Source organism: Pteropus alecto, unplaced genomic scaffold, assembly GCF_000325575.1.
Source record: "Pteropus alecto unplaced genomic scaffold, ASM32557v1 scaffold213, whole genome shotgun sequence".
NCBI classification, from domain to species: Eukaryota; Metazoa; Chordata; class Mammalia; order Chiroptera; family Pteropodidae; genus Pteropus; species Pteropus alecto.
Window position 1 is genome coordinate 1,790,461 of NW_006434829.1, and position 18,284 is coordinate 1,808,744.

Genomic DNA, 18,284 nt, shown 5'->3' on the forward strand with positions numbered 1-18,284 from the left:
TGCAACCACCTTGTCACGGTGAGGATGGAAGCCACAGGCGAGGGACAGCAGGACAGCGAGGAGCCCACGTCCCTGAGCCGTACCTGGTCCTGGACCGAGCACATCAGATTTTTTACGTGAGCGTTTAAGCCCCAGTGTGCTCAGGCCGGCGTTGCGGGTCTGTTACGGGCCGACAGATGCAGTTTACACCAAACGCCCTGACAAACCGCTCTCCACATGGGGCGGCGGTCCCCACACTCGGCGGCAGAGCACGGGAGGAGGGCAGCTTCCCCCCACGCGACCAAACCCTCGATATTTCAAGTCTTTTTGGTTTTTGCCAATGTGACCAGCGAACACCATCCTGAGGCACGTCCCCGAGCTAGCGAGGCTGGACGTCCCACGGGCGTCACCGACACCCGCCAGGGATGGCTTACGCTCCCCGTTTCCCGCCTGTGAATGGGGACGCGTGGCACCTAGGCCCTCAGAGCGGCACCGGCGGGCCAGGTGAGGAGTTGTCTGCGAGGCGCTGGGAACGGAGCCCGGGACACGGTGACCGCGCAGGGACCTCGGCACCGGGACCTCCCCCAGGCCCGCCCACCACCTCTGCTTACCTCCTCACTCCGGCCTTCACTTCCCGGGTGAACACGGGATCGACCTGGAAGGAGACGAGGACAGGGTCCCGGGTGAGCGTGGGGTGAGCCTGAGTCACAGGGGAACGGCGACAGAGCGGGGGTCCCCGCCGCGCAGGACGAGAGGAGGACCCGAGAGCTCAGAAGCGCACGTGCACTGCTATTCGGTTGGCCTGTCGGGCCGGAGCGTGGGGAAGCGGGGCGCCACGGGGCCAGACCCCCAAGCCCCCCAATTCCAGGCCTCGGGTCAGAAGCGTTCGTGGCCCCGGGGGGAGCTCTGCCCGATTCCCCGTGAGGGTTTCGCTGTGACACCGCTGAGGTGGACCCGGCTGAACCCCTTCGTGGATCTGAGACAAAGTTCGAATTTTATTTTTAATGCGGAGCCTTCCCTAGAAACGCACTTCTAAAGCCAAGGACATGCCCACCAGCTGGTGATGGGGTAAGGGGCGGCCCAGCCACGCCAGGGGACGACACGGCTCGGCCGTAGAGGGGACGAGGCTCTGACGCACGCTACAGCACGGATGGGCCCCGGGAACACGGTGCTGAGAGAAGCCAGACACGGGAGGACCCCGTGCGAGGGGACCCCATTTACGTGGAATGTCCAGGATGAGGCAAATCCACAGAGACGGGAAGGAGGTTTGTGGGTGCCCGGGGCTGGGGCAGGAGGGAGCGGGGAGTGGCCGCTGATGGGTGTGGTGATGAACATGTTCCAGAAGTGGGTAGGGGTGACGGTGGCAAAGCTCTGCAAATATTCTAGAAGGCCACTGGATTATATGCTTGAAATGGTGATGTTTATGGCACGTACATTACATGTCAATTACAAAAGAAAAAGCCAAGTGCAACTTTTTCATTACTCACAGCCTCATCTCCCTGAACGTGGATTTTACTCCTCATTCTGGAGTAATCTGGGAGGAATCTGTCCTTTGGATCAGGCATTGTGTTCATCCCATTGCATCTCTGGCGATAATATGTTTTTTTGGAATTAGTGCGAAAATTAACAGCGACGTTTTCAAGCTGGTCCACGATGACAGCATTTCCATTCCATCTGTTTCTTCGGCCGACTCCTATGTGGAGGCGCAGAGGCCAGAAGCCGCAGTGGCACAGACTGCGAGGGGCCCTGGACACGGACACCGGGGTCGGTCCCGCCCCGCCCCGTGCCACTCACGGCGGGGGCCCCTCATTTGTAAACCAAGAAAACTAACAGCACCTCGGGGGGCTGGGGGAGCAGATGAGGGAAAACGCAGTTCGTGCTCACACCTGAGCTCTGACACGGCAACTTACACACGAGCAGCGGCAGGAGACAGAGTCCGAAGCCTGTGAGAGGCGTGCGCACTGGGGTCGCGACACGCCTGGAAGCTTCGCCTCGCACGTGCACGTGCCCAGACGCACGCCACTCCTCTCGGGCCTCCGGATTCGAGAGGTCAGGACAGAGATGCTCGAATCCCTGAAGCTACACACTGTGTCAGAGGGACCCGCCCGGTTCCCGACCAGAAACCAAATCGCCACGCTGTTCCCGCACAGGGACTTCTTCCCAGGTAAGTCCACTTACTGAGGCACCGAGGCGGCCTCGGGGGACACGTTTTTGGCAGCCACGGGGCCCTACAGCCCACTTAGGATGAAGCTACCATAAACACGTATGGCTTGTGGTCCATCCAACTGCAAACTCTTCAACGAAACAACCAAGAGGCTGGTTTTGCCCTGCACGCCCCTCCCCCAATCCCGTAAAATGAACAACGAATACAATTTAAAAAGAACTGACAAGATGCTCTTAGATTCGTGCAAGCGTAACACAGAATTTGAAACGATGTTTCAAAGATCCAGGCAGAGGAGGGCGCAGACACGCTCGAGGAACAGTGTCCCTGGAGGAGCCGGGACCGAAGGCAGAGTCCATTTCCGTCCTCAGTCACGCTTTGCCGGCAGGTGTGAGGGTTTACGAACCCAGCTAGTGCGACGCAGCGAACGTGACGACGTCTCTACAGTTTATCATGCCAATGGAAATCACTGCTTTCCAGAAGCCTCATTTCAGCGCACGTGTGTGTGTGTGTGTGTGTGTGTGCGTGTGTGTTGAACCCCAAACCCTTCAGGCTACCGGTGAGACCGAGATGTACCCCAAACACTGGCAACGGTAAGTTCACTTACGTCCCTGAGATCACTATGTCCCTTTGAAGGCCAACACGGCAAATGCAGACGCATAAGGAAAATTGAAGTGATTCCTAGAAAGATGGTTTTTTCACGTTTAATGTATTTTCATAGCGAACTTACAGGAACCGCATGGAAAACAGACTATTAAAAACAGGCACTTGCTTGTTGGACAAATCAGAAAAACACAGTGAATGGGTGGACTCTATCTTAAACAAAAACGCGGCAAACGCCGTTTTGTTGCCGTCAAGAAGAAACTCGCTTGTTTTAAGAAAATCCAAGGGCTGGCATTTGTCCAGAAAAGTTTAATCGACAACCATTATAAAAGCCGAAACCTGATCGCTGAAACACGTCCACCTGCGTTAAAGCCTCAAGTCTCCGCTTTCGTATTAAAAACTCACATACGAATAAACGGAAACAGAAAAATTGCCAGTCCCGGATTCTGCCTCCGATTTCCCCCTGGAAGTCTCATTCTTGGGTGCCTTTTGACCCCGTGGGAAAAACGCCAGCTGGTGGGCAGTCGGCCGTGGAGGAGCCGGGATCTCCTTGCTGACTCACCTGCCTCGGGTGGGGCGGGCAAGTGACGGGCCACCATGGGGCGCACAAGGGGCCTGGACGCTGCAGACGCTACTCTCTCCCGAGTAAGACCTTCAGGGAAGAACTCGTGGGCACGTGACGGGCCAGGGGAGGAGGCAGTGGCCGCTCTCGGCCTGCCCTGCGCTTCATTTCCCGCCGACGATCCTGTTAGAGTTGCCCCGACTTGAGGCACGAGGGCGTCTGTGCTCAGGTGGCTGCGGTGACGTGCCAGGCCCGCACGCGAGGGGACACGGGGCCTGGTCACCCCGGAGGTTGGGGCCCTGAAGCCGGACTCTGCCGCCTCCCGATTCGGTTCCAGGACTCCAGCCCGGTCACAAAGCGCCAGGGCGGCCACGGGGCGCCCACCTGCTCGCCTGGTCACCTCCCTCCCGTCTCCCACCTGCCTCCTCAGAGAAAGACGTTCTCTCCACGAGGAGGGCCCCGCACTGCCCCTGACACCCGCTCGCCCCCAGGGACGGGCCAGTGCCGCCCGTCTGAGGGGACGTCCCCGCCCCAGACCCTTCCGGCACACGCGGCCGCCTCTCGCTATGTCCGTCTCTGCTCCGTACAGCCTCAGTTTCCCTCCTGACGCCGTGCCCAGGGCCTTGCGCAGAGCTCCCCGCTCGACCGTGCTCGCTCAGTGACAGGTTTCCAAGCGGCCCTCCCCCCATCGCCCACCTCTGTTTCATTTTTCTGGAATCATCCTCGATGACTGAATTACGTTATGGCGCTAGCGTTTTATCGCGACAGAGCAAACAGCCCAGCGGAAGCCTCCTATGGCTCTTCGTACTAATTTTCCAATTCGTAGTTGACTTATGATCCTTGTTAGTCAGAAAGTCCTTGTTTTTAATTTTACTAGCACGTTTCTGCTCTCACGATGATCGTATGTAGGTAAAAATAATTCGTCGAGGAGGAAAAAAAAATCGAGTTTTACAAGACCGTTGTGACACCTGACACTTAAACTAACACTTAACTGAAGGCGAAATGACCCCTTCCAAGTGGAAAGTAGAAACTGCATCAACTTTTCGGGATTTACTTTCCCAGTCAGTTCACTTTTAAATCTCTCAGTGAAGCCACATGGAACAGAACGAAGACCAGATAAGCACAAAGCGAAGGCTGGCTGTGCCCACTCAATAGCAGCGCGAGTTAGGAAACTTTAAAGTAGAGCGAGCCGCCCAGAAAATTCTCACTTCCTCCTTTGAAGCTTATTTATTTTCTAGCAAAACATATTGTTTCAACTCCCAGGCTTAAAGAAACTCATCTTTGCTGTAAGGAGTAATTGAGAAAGGTCGGTAAGGTCACGTTCGAAACGGACGTTCGCGCCACCCCAGAAAGCCCATGCGCCGGAGACCCCTGACCGGGGGGACCCCGCTTGCCGACACGGCCGCGCTGAGCCGTCGGAGCAGCGTGAGGGGAGGACCAAAGCCGGACGGGGCCGCCCCGCCGCGGAGCCGCCCCCAGCACAGCCACGCGGGGAGGGGACCTCGGCGGCACCTCTGGTCGACCACCGCATCACGGCACTGGTGACGCTGGTGACACAGCCACACAGAGTCCAGGGCACAGTTTCCTGGCCATGCCCACTTTGCCGATGGGGAAACTGAGGCGCGGAGAGGCGCGCCGCCCCTCGTTGGCATGTGGCCACTCCCCCGCAAGGCTCTGGGCAGGGCACACAAACAACATCGTGGGCTCGAAAGCTTTGGCTCACTCGCCAGCCGCTGGCGGCAGGAAACAGTCGCGGGACCTCCCTGGGCCGCTCGAACCCAGCTCTCTGAAGCGCCCGGCTGAGAACGACCCCCCCAAATAAACAGGTGTTTGGCGGCTAAACACAAAACATGCTCTACTGTTTTATAAATGGCCAGGAGGATAAAAAATGCCAATTAAAAGGCAGAGGAATTAATGATATTCACAAGAAAAGTGTGGGAGGCGCCTCCTGGCCATGGGGAGTGGCAGGTGCAGATGTGGCGGCTCCCGCCCCAGACTTCGCTGAGGACACACGTCCAGCCTGCGGTCACTTGTTCCTAACTGGACCTTACGCTCCACGAGAGCAGTGGCCACGACCGTCCTATCCCCTGCGACGTGTCCACGTGCCTGCGACCTGTCCGAGGCCCTCGATACATGCTTCGTGAAGACGCGACGAGGCCGTAAGTAAAGTCTATAGATGCACGCATACACACGTGCTGAGACGTGCACGCATGGATGTGCTGGACACACGCACGTGAACACGCATGACGAAACGTGTACTGTCCACGTCTGTGAACGGGAAGTAAATAAAGACAACCAAGCCTCCTACTGAGGTCTTGCCGACCACCTGCCATGTGCCCCAGCTGCACAGCAGACGACGGGATGAGGGGCCACCTAACTGCGGCTTCGTGCGGAGCCCCATTTCCACCGCCAGAAGACCACTGTCCCCTCCCCCTCACGGAAGGGCGGTGAGTCGCCGCAGATACCAGACGCAACGGCCCCGGGGCCCTAACGATGGCCCGGCGATGGCCCTTGGGTTTAGGCAGGAACCAGCAAGTCCCAGAGGCCAGGAGTCTCAGGCGGGAGTGAGTGGTCGGCTCTGTGACTGGTCGTTAATAAACACGAACAGGTGATCTGTGATCGCTACGGACGTGGATTTTTTTCTTCGGCTCTTCGGCATCCTTTCGCCTCTTCTGCCAAAGCGAGCCCCGCTTCCTTTGGGGTTGTCTCCGCCCATTCCCCCGGGGTATGGTCTGCCGGGAGTGGCACTGGGTGCCTGGACCTTGGGCGGAGTGGTCGGGACACAGGAGGTGGGTGGCGGCCGTGCAGTGCCTCGCGAGAAGCATTCTCGGCTATGGCTCCCAGCCTCTGAGATTTCCTGGCTCCTGCCTGGTCCCGAGCCTGCCCCTCGCCTCACCCGACGATTCTAGTAGCTCCCACAAGCTTCGGATGAGCCGCATTTGCTCAGAGTGGCCCGATCCTGCGGCCCGCGGCTCCGGCTGAGCCGCGCGGCCGCGTCTTCACTGGGGTCCCTCCACAGAGAGGAGTGGACACGCGGAGTCGCTGCCGTGTGCACTGTGACTATCCCCTTAGTCCCCCGGGTGACACGGCCTCGCTCTGCGAGGCGCGCCGCCCGGCCTGGGAACGCTACAGGCCCCCGGACGGTACGGTTTACACCCGAAGGGTTTACTCGGTCACTGAGCCGTCAGTCAACACGGGACACACGAGCTGAAGAACAGCAGACTCGCATCAGACGCCAGAAGTAACTGTGATGCTTGGCGCGCTTCGTCTGCCGCGTGGGAAAGTCGTTAAGATATGGATTTTAACAGGTCCCAAGAGCCGACCTCTGACCCACTTCTCAACTCATCCCTGAATTATCGGCATATTAACCCGCAGCGCTGTAGGACAGGTTCGAATTCAAATGTAAACTCGTTTTAGTGTCCTGCTAGATCTGCACTCAGAATCGATGCTGAATTGAGTCCTTGACTCTGAAAATGCGCAGTGTTCAGCAGTCTGACAGTGGTCACGGGGGAGCTGGCCGGAATCCAGTGGTCGGGAGCAGTGGACCTGACGTCAGGGCCAGGCCAGGCCGGGCAGCCCACTGGGGACACTGCAAGGCTCGGGCCTCTCCAGGGGCACACATTTAGGGGACATGCACGCGTGCACACACACGCACGCACATGCGCACACACGCGCACACACGCCATCCAGCTGGCCCGAGTTAGTGTCGCTCGAACTTCAGATTATGGAGCTAATCGTGAAATCAATTTTGGGATAAAAACAAGCTTTTGCTTTAATGATATGGAATAGAATAGCACAGAATAGCAAAGCGTGGCATAGAACAGTTTTTTAAATATCCGTGCGTGAACAGTGTGAAGTAAAAGTAGTGTTTAATAAAGCGTGTTTCTGGGTGTGTGGGGGGCATACACACAGTTGTGTGTGTGTGCATGTGCCCATATGTGCATGTGCATGTGTGTATACATGTGCCCATGTACGTGTGCACACATGCATGTGCCCTGTGTGCATGTGTGTATACATGTTCCTGTGTATGCATGTGTACATGCACGTGAGTGTGTGTATATGTGCATATACATGTGCCTGTGTATGTGTGCACATGCATGTGTGTGCATGTGCCCTGTATGCATGTGGGTTTGTGCATGCACATGCACATGTGTGTGCGTGTGTGCATATGCATGTGTGTGAGTGTGTGTGCATGTACCTTGTGTGCATGTGTGTGCATGTGCGCATGTGCATGCATGTGCCTGTGTAAGTGCGCACACATGCACGTGCCTTTGTGCATGTGTGTACACGTCCCTGTGTGTGCACACATGTGCCATGCCCATGTGTGTTTGTCCTTGTGTACATATACACACATGCACGTTTGTGTGTGCATGCGCCCTGTGTGCATGTGTGAGTGCACACATGCATGCATGTGCCTGCGTACATGTGCACACATGTGTGTGCCCTGTGTGCATGTGTGTGCATGCCCCTGCATGTGTATGTGTGTGTGCGTGTGTGCGTGTGTGTGTGTGCATGTGTGTGTAGTGGGTCACGGCGCACATGCCCATCTCAATTCCGTGTTGTGACATCCACCTGACAACTTGAACCTGGCCATGGTGAAAGCTTTTACATGTGGAAATAGGCAAATAGGGCTTTTAGGCAACAGAGCTCCCCGCCCCCGTCCCCAGAGAACTGTTTGTCGACACTCATCGGCACAGCACTGGCTACAGTGGAAAAGCAAACACACGCACGTGGGCGTCAGACACGAGCCTGCCTGAGCTAGGAAGGGGCCTGAACCTGAATCTCCGCGTGTCGGTTCCCAACCCTCTGGCGATGGTGGGGGTGGGGGGACCCGGAAGTAAACAAGCTCTTCGAGGAGTTCATGACTGATGGGTTTGATGCTGCCTTTAGAAATTCCCTGAAATCATGCTGTCCGCCGAGATGACGTCAAGGCCTTTGGGGTGCTGCCTCTTGTTTCCTTCTTGGTTCGATAAAGACCTTGTACGAGGCGGGAAACTGCTGTGGCCTGAACGTCTGCATCCCCAAATCGTGTGCTGAAACCCGAGACCCAGCTGCCACGGTGTCAGAGGCGGGGCCTCTGGGAGGCTGTGCTGCCGCAGGCACATTGGGATCTGAAGTCTCGCTCTCTCCCGTGAGTGGAGGACAAGTGACCAAATCCTCGGGAAGCTCCGGCTAAGCGTGACGAGGGCAGCGTGCCAGGCGCTGGTTTGCTAAGTGGCAAAGCTGCCAGCAAAGGATCATGGCCCCGTTTGCTCCGGGTTTTAGTTACGGCAGTGGAGGGCCCTCTGGAAGACGTGTTCGGCATTATTAAGAATTCATGGCGGTGGACCGAAGGACCGGTGACTCTCAGATGGCGACCCGCCGCGGCGGAGTCCCCGCCCTGCTCTCCGGGGCTCCCTTCCCAGGCTTCTCCTCTCCTGCCCGCTCGTCACCTGGAGCTCCCGGCTCCGCCCGAGCGAACCGCCTCGCGAGCCGTCGATGCCGCGGGAGAAGCAGCGCTTCCCAGGCTCCAGCCACCCGCGCCCGCTCCCGCGACCCGCCAGGCCTGACGCCACCTGGATCCCCGCTTACGTCGCTCTTGTCGTGAAGTCGACGTGACCGACGTTTAAAGGGGATTTTCATAGCTGGGAAGCCAGCACGTGCGCCACGAGCAGAACGCGCCGTGGAAACGGAAACGGCGCGACGGCCACACTGCTCGGCCCCATCTAGGTGGCTCTGGGCGCCACGGCTGCCCGCTCGGGGCCGTCACGCTTGGTCACAGCGACTTGGCACCAAACTGACACCACTTCTTTCAATCACGCTTCCGACAGAAGGACGAAGAAAGAATTTAAAAAATAATAACAATAATAACGGCTTCGCCACGGAGACTTAATGCTAATTAGTGCTGGGAGCTACCTTGTTATCACAAGGCTGGCACTGAGTGTGTGTGTGAGTGAGTGTGTGTGTGAGTGAGTGTGTGTGTGAGTGTGTGTGTGTGTGTGTGTGCGCGTGCATGTGTGTGTATTATACCAAACGACACAGGAGAAGGGGTCTTCCATTCTCCCGGTGACGGCCAATGTGGCCACCCAGAGTCCAGCCTTGTGCGCGTGTGTTATACCAAACGACACAGAAGAAGGGGTCTCCCAGTGACGGCCAATGTGGCCACCCAGAGTCCAGCCTTGGATACGTTTATTGGGTTAGGTGGGCTTTTCCTAGACAAACCCGTCATCTCCAAAGGTGTTTTAGGATGCCGAGAAGTGCGTGTGCCCCCTAGGGCGCTGCGTGGGTCCCTAGGGAGCTAGAACGCCTACACGAGGAAGCATTTCAGCACAGATGAGACTCTGAGCTGTGCAGAATGACACTCAGCCCTGCGAGGGGCGGTGAGTGACGCGGCGAGTTCGGGCGGGCCTTCGACACGCACGCGCTTGCCTCTCCCTGCTGGGGCAAAGTGCAGACGGAAGCGAGGGTAGCCGTTCTCGGGGAGCACGCCGTGCAGCCCCAGAACAGGCGCCCCGTGAAGCCGGGGAGGTGTCCCTGCAGCGTCCCGTTCCACCGGCCGGAAACACCACGTGTGCTGTGTTGTCCGACCCTCCTGCAGTAAATCCAAGTTCACGTTCACGAGACGACCAGTGCCGCGCCTCTGAACCTGAGCGGGGACCAGGGCGCACACTTGACCCGCATTCAGGGCGAGTGGGGACGCCAGGGTCCCCTGGACGGCCACGGTCAGGGGTGGACGCCTCCCCACCCGCGTGTGCGTCCCGGGCTGACGAGCCTCCGCTGCCATCCCCGTGCAAGTCGGCTACAGACCCGAGCACTCCGGCGCAGAGGCTGCTCTTTTGCGACCAGCTCGGGGCAGTTTCGAAGGCGATTTGGGCCATGTGCGACACCTGCCTTCTGTGTGGTGTAGACGGACCTTCCCGCTAGGCGATCTGCTCTTCAGGACTCTGTGTTTCCGTAAGAACTTACTCTTTATCCCTTTGTAGTAATGGATTAATCGTAAAGACGCATAAAGCCTCGTAATCTTTAACCTTGGTCTGTTTTCCCTTTTTTCTTTTTTAAAGGCAAAAAGACTTTATTGACTCAAAAAGGACAAAATGATTTGGTTCGAAGAGTAAGTAAACTAATTTCAGAAAATCCATAAAACGTATGAAAGAGACGACAGAGAGAGACAGGTGTTTATGGCAGGTTGACCTACCTCGGGGCCCACGATCACCATGTACACACTGGGTTCTTCTTGATGCCATGCTGGGGGAGAAAAAAGAACAGAAATGCTTTTAAAATGGGTGTAAGTCACAGCTCCGAACGAGTCCGTTTGTTAACCGCACTACGACATAAATGATTTCTCGTCATTTTTCTTTCATTCACATTAAATAATTCGGTCAACTTGAATTCTGTGTATTTAAAATGTAAATAGTTGACATATTTTGCTTCTTGGTAAAGTGCTATTTTTCTAGAACGTCATGCGTGACTCGGATATCTACGGTATTAGGTGATTAGGGTGGAGCTCAGCAATGTACTGAAGGGCGTAGAGACCAACTTAAGCAGCGTGGCCGGAACCCACCAGACAAGCGACGTGTGTGAACGCTGTCAGATGAGACTGCCTGGGCCTTAGAGCCGCTGGCCACTTCTTCACGATGCCCTCAAAAGCTACGGGCACAGGGAAGTAGGAAACCACCGAAATCACTACACGGCCCTGTCCTTTTCCCGGTGGTTTCCGGAGCAATCTAGAAACCGTGCTGCCGACGTGCGGAGCGCGAGAAGGGGCTGCACATACGCCCGCGCGGTGGTGCCGCCCCAGGGCCCGGGCTCCCGCCGGCAGGCGGCTTCCGAGGCCTACCTGAGAACGCATCCACCAGGTACAGGGGGTCTTTCACCTGTCTCAGCCCGCAGACCAGGAGAAACACGCGCGCCTCGTCAGCGCTCCGGCGAATCTCTGCAACAGAGGGGTCCGCCACGCTCTGAGGAGCGAGGCCGCGGCCTGAGGGCATGGCCGTGATGACCCCGCGGACGCGGCTCGGAAGCCCCGGGTCCCGGCTTCTCGGCCAGCTGTCCCACCCACCTGTCCCACCCACCTGTCCCACCCACCTGTCCCACCCACCTGTCCCATCCAGCTGTCCCACCCCTGACCGCGGCCTTCACCGCGCTGAGTGAGCCAACGTCCCTCCTGGCCGGCAACACGGAGCCGAGCTCAGCCGGCTGCAAACGCGCGAGTGAGCCCGGAGGACACGGGGGAAGCGAGGATGGGCCCCGGCCGAACGGCCAAGCCGTGAAAGCTCGAGAAACCGCACAGTGGGCGTTTTAAGCCGCTGTGCGTTGGGGCGGCTTGTTATGCAGACATAGATCATCGATGCAACGGAAACTGATAATCTAATTAACACACGCTGAGCTAAACCCCCATCTTCTGCAAGCTTAAATAACCGGACATAAAATCGTGCAAGTAAAAGGTTTTCGTTCATCCATTTCATCCCTCCATGACTTAATTACTTAAACAATTTCCTGTTGTCTATCCTTTTGTGAATCTTGAGTGAGAATACAATTAGTCTAAATATAGTAAACTACATCGATGCGGATCACATTTAACACAATCACAAACGCCAAATAACAACGACAACAATAATAATAATACAGAAAACATAACCAGATCTGAAGAAAACCTTTACTAAAATGTTTACTAAAATGATTCAGATGTTCTTCTTAGAAAAGCCTTAACAAATGATCGGTCTCTGAACTGACCGTGGACAGTGTCATTGAGATATGCTGTGGTTTTAAATATCTCCGCAATATTATGAGTATCCTGAAACTAATCTTAGAAATACAAACTCTGACGCATTTTACTTGATCAAAAGTCGAAGCCAGAAGCTATGTGCAGAATCTAAATTTGAGATCAGAGGACGCTGAGATCAGACATGTTGAGTCTGAGGTCAGGAGACAAGCTATTCTCTTCCATAAACGAAAAAAGTTGAAGGATGCCTTTACGGATAGGAAGGTCAGGTGTGGGAAAAAGTCAAAACCTACATTACCGGACAAGAACCGCCAAAGAACGCCGAAACCAGCGAGGGAAGTTTCGATGCGGATGCTGACGAAAGCGCCTTCTCAATAATTACTTATTAATTACCAAGGAAATGGACCTTTGGAGCCACCCAGGGAACACCCCTTCGCTGAGGGAGGAAGCCTTAGCCCCGTGCACGTGGCTGTGTTCACACGCACACACGTGTATACACACGCACGCATGCACGCATGCACACACACACACACACGCTTTATATAAAAACACCAGAAATGGGAGAAGCTGGTGTTACGTGTCTCCCGACGTGATGCATGGAGCACGCGTCACTTAGTATTCAAATATATTAGAAGGGGAAAGAAGGTGGCAGGAGAAAAAAAATGCGAACGTTCCAAAAAGAGGGGAAAGTGGAGACTGTCGCTGGATTGAAGAAAAAGTAAATTCAAGAACAAAACTAACTCGAGAGACTGACGTTCCGAGACGGAGCGCGTGTACGAACACGCCCTTTGAACAGCCTGGGTGATGGTGAGGTACAAAGACACCACGTGCACTTTATTTTTGCTCTGGGACAGGTATACAGGTGGGAAACCTACCGTATTCCTTCGCTTTGACCCGACACCGTTTGCTGCTCAGAGCAGCAGGCTCAGACCTGGCGGCCTTTCGGTCAAGTAAAGTGGGAGGAAAGGGGCCCCTCCCTCTACCCCGCCCCGAGGTCCCTGGAGCGTCCGTCTGGGGACGGGAGAGCAGCTTACAGCACCATCTTCTAAATGTTTAGACCGTGACTTACAGTAACTCTGAGTAATTAGACCTCGGGCTCCCTGTGGCCCCGGCCAGCTTGAGGGCCACGCGGTGTGTTCATCCTTAAGCAGACCGGTCTGCGCAGGTCTCTGGCGGGGGCGAGGCGGGTTCCTCCCGCACCTTCTCAGGTGGGTTTTGTTCCCTCCTTGTAACCCACGCGCATTTTCCTTATCTTTGCTTTTGCACTAATGTCCGGGTTAGACGTGAATCGAGGCTTGAACTCCTCGCTCGCGCACGCGCGCGCACACACACATGCACACACACGCGCACACACACGCCTGAGGCTTGGACTCCTCGCTCGCGCGCGCACACACACACACACACACACACACACACACACATTTACGCGTCTTCCCGCTGTGACCGTATTGTCATCTTCGCAATGAAGCGTGCCATTTTCGTGGTCTGGCGCCACGTCCGTCCCAACGCCACATCGCCTCTTCCTCCCAGTGACTCGTCGGCTGCTCCTGAACAGACACGCAGTCCACGTGAAGCCCCTTCTGTGCCTTTCCTTCTGCCCGAGGGGCTCTGTTTCTTTTCTTTTCTATGCGTTATTAGGGGGAGAAAATAATTCAAGACCTTCAGACGAGCATATCGGATTAGGGAATTTTAGCCGAAAGATCTGATTTGCGGGCTGCGAAACGTAAGGGGATCCACGACGGCCATTTTTCATGCGAAAAACAAGCACATTTTCCTAGGAACAGCCTGAGGCAGAAAAATACTAGCGTCTGAGTTAGGCAGAGTGTCCCCGTAGAAGAACAGATAGAATTTTAACAGAGAGAGAAAGAGAGAAAAACTTAAATAAATGAGAGAAATGGAATTAAATGAAAAACAGAAAAACAGGAAGGCGTGGCCAGGTCAGATTTCAACTTCTGGAGTTTGGCAGTTCGATGTCCTACAAGGAATCCACACTTTAAATGTCTTGGTCGTCGACGTTTCAAGGCAAAACTCATGGGTCACCGAGTTGTTAGAGATACATGTGGGAATGAACGGAAAAGCTCAAAGACCAGGTAACTAACCTGATGTCCACAGAGCTATCTTCTGACCTGAGTCACTACCGCAAAGGTCACGTGGCAAATCACAGCAAAGCCACTTAGTGCATTTAACCTACTTTATTCTTTCTGTCGCTCCTCGTCGATCCGTTGAAAACACAGAATCTGGTTGGCATAAAAACCGTTTAACGTTTTCAACCAAGGAGCCTTCATTGATTGCTAGCTAGGGCTGGAGGAAATCGTCGAATAGTCTCGGGAAAACCGTGGCCTGCTGTAAAGCAGAATGCACCGTGAACCGACAGCAGACATCGAAGAAGCCAGCTGTAAACGCTGCGCAGTAATCAGCCCCCCGCCTACTTCCACGGAGCACCGGGCCAGACCCTTCCTGAGCCCGTCCCCTCAATTTCGAGGTCGACGCTTCCTACGATTCCCTAAGAACACGAGGGCGGGTGTTCGATCCCGAAGAGTCTGTATCCAGCTCACTGCATCGTCTGTCGTCACCGTCGGAAACGCGAAGCAGAAGTGGCAGATCACGACCGCAGGTTTCGAACGCTCGGGAGGGCGGGCGATGGGGGCCGTCCATCCTTGGAGTGTGGGAGACGACAGATGAGTGACCACACACACGAGAACAGACGCCTGACCTCGAAGCCCAAGACACTGCTCGATGCTAGCAGTTCGCCCTGAAGCCGGCTCCGACGCAGGCAGCGCCTCAGCCCCGGCCCCTGCTTCCCCGTGCCCGCAGCTTCTGCAGACGTTTACGATTGCTAATCGCACGCGTTACGACCCAGGTGCGGCCAAGTCGGTCTCTGGGGAAACGTTTTCTAAGGAGTATTATAAACCTCCTGGCTGTTGCGTGAATCAGCCAACAGCAAGACCAGTGGAACCACAGAACTCAGTGACAAATCCTTCTGCTTTTGACAACTACGGGTCTTAGTTACGCTGCAGCCGGGCGCCGTGACGGACAGAAGATGGACTGACCTTGCGACGGGCGACTTAAGGGGGGCCCGCCGGCTCCGAACGGGGCACGCACGCCCCGACGTGACCAAGCAGTCGCACGCGTGGGCTCCTTCGTGACGCGGAGAGCAGCTCGGCTCTCGTCGTTAAGATCAGAGTGAACGCACTTGAGAGATGTTTTCTAATAAAATGCTGGGACGTATTTTTCTCTTCAAGGGGACCTGACGCTGACACACGGTACGTGGCAGACGGTTTGTTCCGAGGCTTTGGAGCGAAAACAGGCCCGGGTTTTGGAGTGAAATCGCGTTTGCCGATTTTGCATTTCCAGCCTCTCCTCTGAGTTCACGGGCGGGAAGTGACCCCCGGCGCCCCCGCCTTGTCGGCTCTCGGGAGAAACGGGTCGGGGTAGCGCAAGCAAACGCGGGGACTTTGCGCCGCGCTCCGCGAGCCATTTGAACTGTCCTCGTGCCTTTGCCGGCACCCGCGTGGTCGGCCCGTGAGGCCGTCACACCTCAGAGGCGCACGCGGATGGGCCGCATCTGCGGACGGCGAAACGTTCTGTGCCTAAAGACGCCGGACGCGGCGTTTGCCCCGTTGTTTAAACACCGCGACGACGGCGCTCAGCTCGTGCCGCGCACGGAAACGCGACGGCGGGACTCGAAGCCCCACCGCACGCCGGGGAGACGGCGTCCTCACGGGGTCACCGCCGGGCGTGCCCGCTGACGCTTCCTCCCCGGGGGTGACCCCCAAGGCCGGGGGAGCTCCGATGAGGGGCCTCGTCCCACCCGCACACTCTGCTTTTAGACTCGCGCCCGAGCAGACGACCTGCCGGGCAGACACGGGAAGACGGACTCGCCGCTGCGTGTCCAAGACCCAGAGTCCAGCGGAAGACGAGCCCACGGAGGTCACGACGACACCGTGGAGGAAGGAAAAGCCGTGACGTCGTTAGAGCGAACAGACAAACCGACGGGACTGCAGCATCCGGCGTCGGGGGTGCGAGCCGAGTGTGTTTCTAAAGATGAGCAGCAACAGCTCAAAAACGAGCTTGAAAAACATTCGATAATGGCCTCAAAAACAATAAAATCCTTAAAAATAAAGATACATAATGATAGGTTCGCTACATGATTATAGATATAATTATATAGTTTTATGTGATAAAATATTTTATAATATATTAACATATGAGTTAATATTTTTAAGGTATTATATTTTTATATATCATTTTAAAGGTCAAATGTGACGATAGATATAATACAGCTATACTATCAATATTATATCTACAAATACATAAAAATCACTATATATGTAAAGTTGTTGAGAAAGATGACTTTGGAACGTTAACGGAAGGTCCTTTGTGGTGCTGAGATTTCAAATGGCTTCAAACTTTTGTTTCTCTAGCTGATCTCCATTTTCTCATGTTTTTCACAATGGTCATTTGTCATGTGTGTAAGTGGTAAAGTAGCATCGAATGAGCACAGGAGGGTGGCAGCCTCGAGAGAGCGGACGTCACGCGGTGTGACACCAAACGCCCCGCTTCCGGCCGGCGCCGCCTCCCAAGGGCGAGACGCAGACGGCGTCTCCAAGACCGGAGCAAAACCACCTGTGCCCTCACCTGCCGGCCCTGCTCCAGGCCCTGCTCCCCCATCCCCCGTCCTACCCAAAACGGTAAACGCCTTCGACGTGACGGCCTCGTTTCCGAAACCACGAGAACGTGACAAGTAACCGACACCGGCTGACAAGGTGCGTTCGGTCGAAGCCCTGGCCGGCCCCTCCCCCCCACCTGTCGGCAGGCCCCTCTCTCTCACCTGCGCGCCGGAGGAAGGTGTTCCAGTCAAAGGCGGCATTTGGGGCCGTCACGATCCCTGGGCGGGAGGGAGAGAAGGAGATGCTCACGTGGCTGACATGACCGGCTTCTTCGTGCTGCCGTTTAAACGAGGGTCATGCTCGGTCCCCACGAAGCCACTCCAAGCTCCGAGTGCTTCGCGAACTCCCGTGAGTCCCTCCGCACGTGGGGTTCAAAGTGAGCCCACGGGGTCCCCACGAGAAAAGACCCGCAGCTGCCCCCCCCACACACACACACATCGGGATGGGCTTGGCTGCCTCTGCTTTTGGACGGTGGCCGCACGACGTGCAGCAAAGGTGGCCGTGTGCCCCTCGGCATCATGGAAAGCTCACGGGGCCTGAGCTCGCGACCCGGGCCTCAGTGCCCGGTCGACCCTCAGTCAGAGTCAGTTGCTCCTGGGGACCACTCTGTCCCTGACTTCCACGGGGCCGTGTAGTCATGTCCCAGCTGTGTGCAGGAGACCCCGAGGGCTTCGGGAAGGGACGTCCGCGGCCACCATCGGGCAGGGCGGGGTGAGGGCAGGAAGGGGTGGACGCGGAGGCAGAAGCGTTCCAGGTCTCCCCAACTCAACTCAGCCTCCACAGAGAAGCTCGTCTCTTTTCTTTCTTAAACATACCCTGACAGGCATTTGAGACCTTGCTCCCCAGTATCTGTCATCAGTTTGGCTCAAATCAACTCTTATAAGAATGCAAAAGACAAAAAAAGCAAACCCAGACCATTGATGGAGTACGTTGTACTTCCGCAAGTGGAAAACCTTGCCATCTGCATTTTTAATTATTCCTTTATAATGTTTTCTTATTTATCTTTTATCTTAATGTTAGAAAATAATAAAAGTGGATCCATTCTGCAAACTATTTTTAAGTAAATCTCAGACACGGTATTATTTCATCCACAAACATTTCAGTACCTGTCTCTATGAGATAAAGACTCATTTTTGTTTTTTTTCAAATACGTATATTAAAAAATTCTTACCTTGACTCTGCACATAGATTTTACCCTTAGCATGCGGCTTTCGAAAACAGGGGAGAGAGAAAGAAAGAAAAAAAGTAAATGTGATAGTCCATTGCAACTATGTTTTAGAAATAAAAAGGAGGCCACAAGAAAATCATTTTGGAGCAACACGTCACAAAGCGTCACCTACACAGCCGCTCGCAGACTAGTTACTGTGTAAGAGCAAAGAGTTACTTCTGCTTTTAATGGGGGTTAGCCCATTAAAATACAGCATCTGTCGGGGAAGAAGCACGAAGGAAGATGTCCCTTCAATCAGGCGTGGTGCGACTTTAGAGTTTTATGCTTCGTGTTAGTAGGAAGTTATTAAGCTCGGACGAGAACATGCCAGCCACAGCGCCCAGCTGGTGTGTATCATGCACTAAAGCTGAAGGCTGACGTTTGGGGAAACGCGGTTTGGG

At 55.3% G+C, this 18,284-nt stretch overlaps 1 protein-coding gene across 1 annotated transcript in view; it reads right to left on the minus strand.

Annotated features, from left to right (window-relative positions):
* Window positions 1-18,284, minus strand: part of GLT1D1 (glycosyltransferase 1 domain containing 1) — a 65,992-nt gene that overhangs the window by 10,414 nt on the left and 37,294 nt on the right. The window contains exons 6-10 of the mRNA XM_015587889.2: window positions 17,848-17,884; window positions 16,838-16,894; window positions 11,122-11,217; window positions 10,480-10,529; window positions 591-634 (exon numbers count right to left, since the gene is read on the minus strand). Coding sequence (XP_015443375.1) covers window positions 591-634; window positions 10,480-10,529; window positions 11,122-11,217; window positions 16,838-16,894; window positions 17,848-17,884 — 284 coding nt within the window. The remainder of the gene's footprint in view (window positions 1-590; window positions 635-10,479; window positions 10,530-11,121; window positions 11,218-16,837; window positions 16,895-17,847; window positions 17,885-18,284) is intronic.